The 1,936-nt window shown below is 40.8% G+C and overlaps 1 protein-coding gene across 1 annotated transcript; it reads left to right on the top strand.

The window, feature by feature from the left end:
- Window positions 1–112: 112 nt before the first annotated feature.
- Window positions 113–895, top strand: LOC106297786. Its single transcript, XM_013733954.1, has 2 exons — window positions 113–608; window positions 711–895. Exons 1-2 carry the CDS (start codon window positions 113–115, stop codon window positions 893–895), a joined length of 681 nt encoding a protein of 226 aa, XP_013589408.1.
- The last annotated feature ends 1,041 nt before the right edge of the window (window positions 896–1,936 follow it).

Below are 1,936 nucleotides of genomic sequence, written 5' to 3'. Positions count from 1 at the left end.
TATAAGTATTATACGCCATCACCTCATTGAAGGTCTAAAAGATCAGTACATCACGATGGAAAATCCACTAGAACTTTGGGATGCTTTACAGCATATATATGATCACCATAAAATGGTGTTACTTCCAAAGGCTAGAAACGACTGGAAGAATCTTAGATTCTTGGATTATAAGTCGGTGGATGAGTACAGTTCAGTCTTATTTAAGACGGTTTCGATGCTGAGACTTTGTGGTGAAGTAGTAACCGAAGAAGAGTTACTTGAGAAGACTTACTCTACATTCCATTCATCGAATGTGATACTGCAACAGCAGGACATAATGAAAGGCTTCGCCACATATACTGATCTGATCTCGTGCCTGCTTCTAGCCGAGGCAAACAATGAGCTCCTGATTAAGAACAGTGAAGCTAGACCTGTTGGAACAGCACCATTACTGGAAACTAATGAGGTTGAAAAGAAAAAACCCAACGAGTGCAATTACGTCCAAAACAATAAGAGATCACACGGTAATGGCCGTGGTGGTTACAAGGGGTGTGGCAGTGACAATTACTCAAACAGCCGAGACAACTACTCGACCGGCCGGAAAGGAAGCCACAATAACCGTGGTCGTGGTTCCAATTATGGCCGTGGTCGAGGTAGTTATGGCCGTGGTCGAGGCGGCATATCCAAACCGTCTTACTCGACCAAATCCGTTTGTCACAGAAGTGGAATAGGGAACCATTGGGCCAAGAACTGTAGAACCCCTAAGCACTTATGTGAGCTCTACCAAGAAAGTCTGAAGAACAATAACCCGGATGCTCACATGGTTCACGATTCCGGATATGAGGCCGATAATGATTCCGACATTGCTAAAGATGACCAGATGGACTTTGAGACTTCTGATTGTCTCAAGGACTAAATTTCGATACGACTTGTCTTATTGCTTTATGTTTTGCTTTGATGTTTTACGATTTTATATATATAATAAGAATTGATTTTAAATTCATTATCTTGTCTGATCTTACTTGAACATATAAATGATTTTAAAGAGTTGCCTAAAGGGCATAAAACCAAGTAAGAAATCATGAATGGGTATAGTAAGCATAGTAAAGAAACTGTGGCTAAGGCATTGCCTTAAAAGGCATTATACACACCCAAAAAAGAACATGTGACCCATTGAACTTGTAATGTATGGTTTCCAAGTAGAAAAAATGGGTAAGGAAGGAAACAACTTCCTTTAGACTTCAAGAAGAAAAACGCCTAAGACCTTAAGAGAAAGTGGTCGAGACTATACCTATGATCTCTACTGATCAAAACTATGCTACAGATCAGTATGATAAAGAGGCAAGAGATGTGGTAACCATATTGAGATAACACCACGAAATTTTACACTATATGGCATGATAGGATTAGCCATCCTAAAGTCTAAACTTGATGCAAAGATTGGAAAGGCACAGAGTTATCCCGTAAAAAGATCTCACATTGTGAAACGGTACACAAAGGGAAACTCATTAGGCTTAATTGTCCCAAGCACCACGACCTTATAGTATAGTCATGAGGGGGAGAGAGGATAAACCCATGATCAATACTACAAGTTCGTGTACCACTATGGTCTAAGACCATGTTATATGGCTCGGCCATTACTCGGCCATAAAGGACCATTCCTCGGCCGTAGAGGCCATGATACAAACGGCCAAACCGAAGAGGCCATTACTCGGCCGAAGAGACCATGTTGTGGTCGGCTGCAAAGACCATCACCTATACACGGCTTGGCCACGCCTTATATATGCATAGTGCAAGCTTGGCCGCACACAATCCATTACCTTAAAGGTTCGGCCAAGTAAGCCATTATCTATAAGACTAAGATTTTAAAGTCTATAAGCTTGAAGACATTATGTTTTACATGTATAGAATGATAATATGATCATATGCATCAGGCCATATAAGTGAGCATAGATAT

Source organism: Brassica oleracea, chromosome C6 (genome assembly GCF_000695525.1).
Source record: "Brassica oleracea var. oleracea cultivar TO1000 chromosome C6, BOL, whole genome shotgun sequence".
Lineage (NCBI taxonomy): Eukaryota > Viridiplantae > Streptophyta > Magnoliopsida > Brassicales > Brassicaceae > Brassica > Brassica oleracea.
The sequence above is the reverse complement of the archived record's forward strand: the minus strand, read 5'-3'. Positions and strand labels throughout refer to the sequence as shown.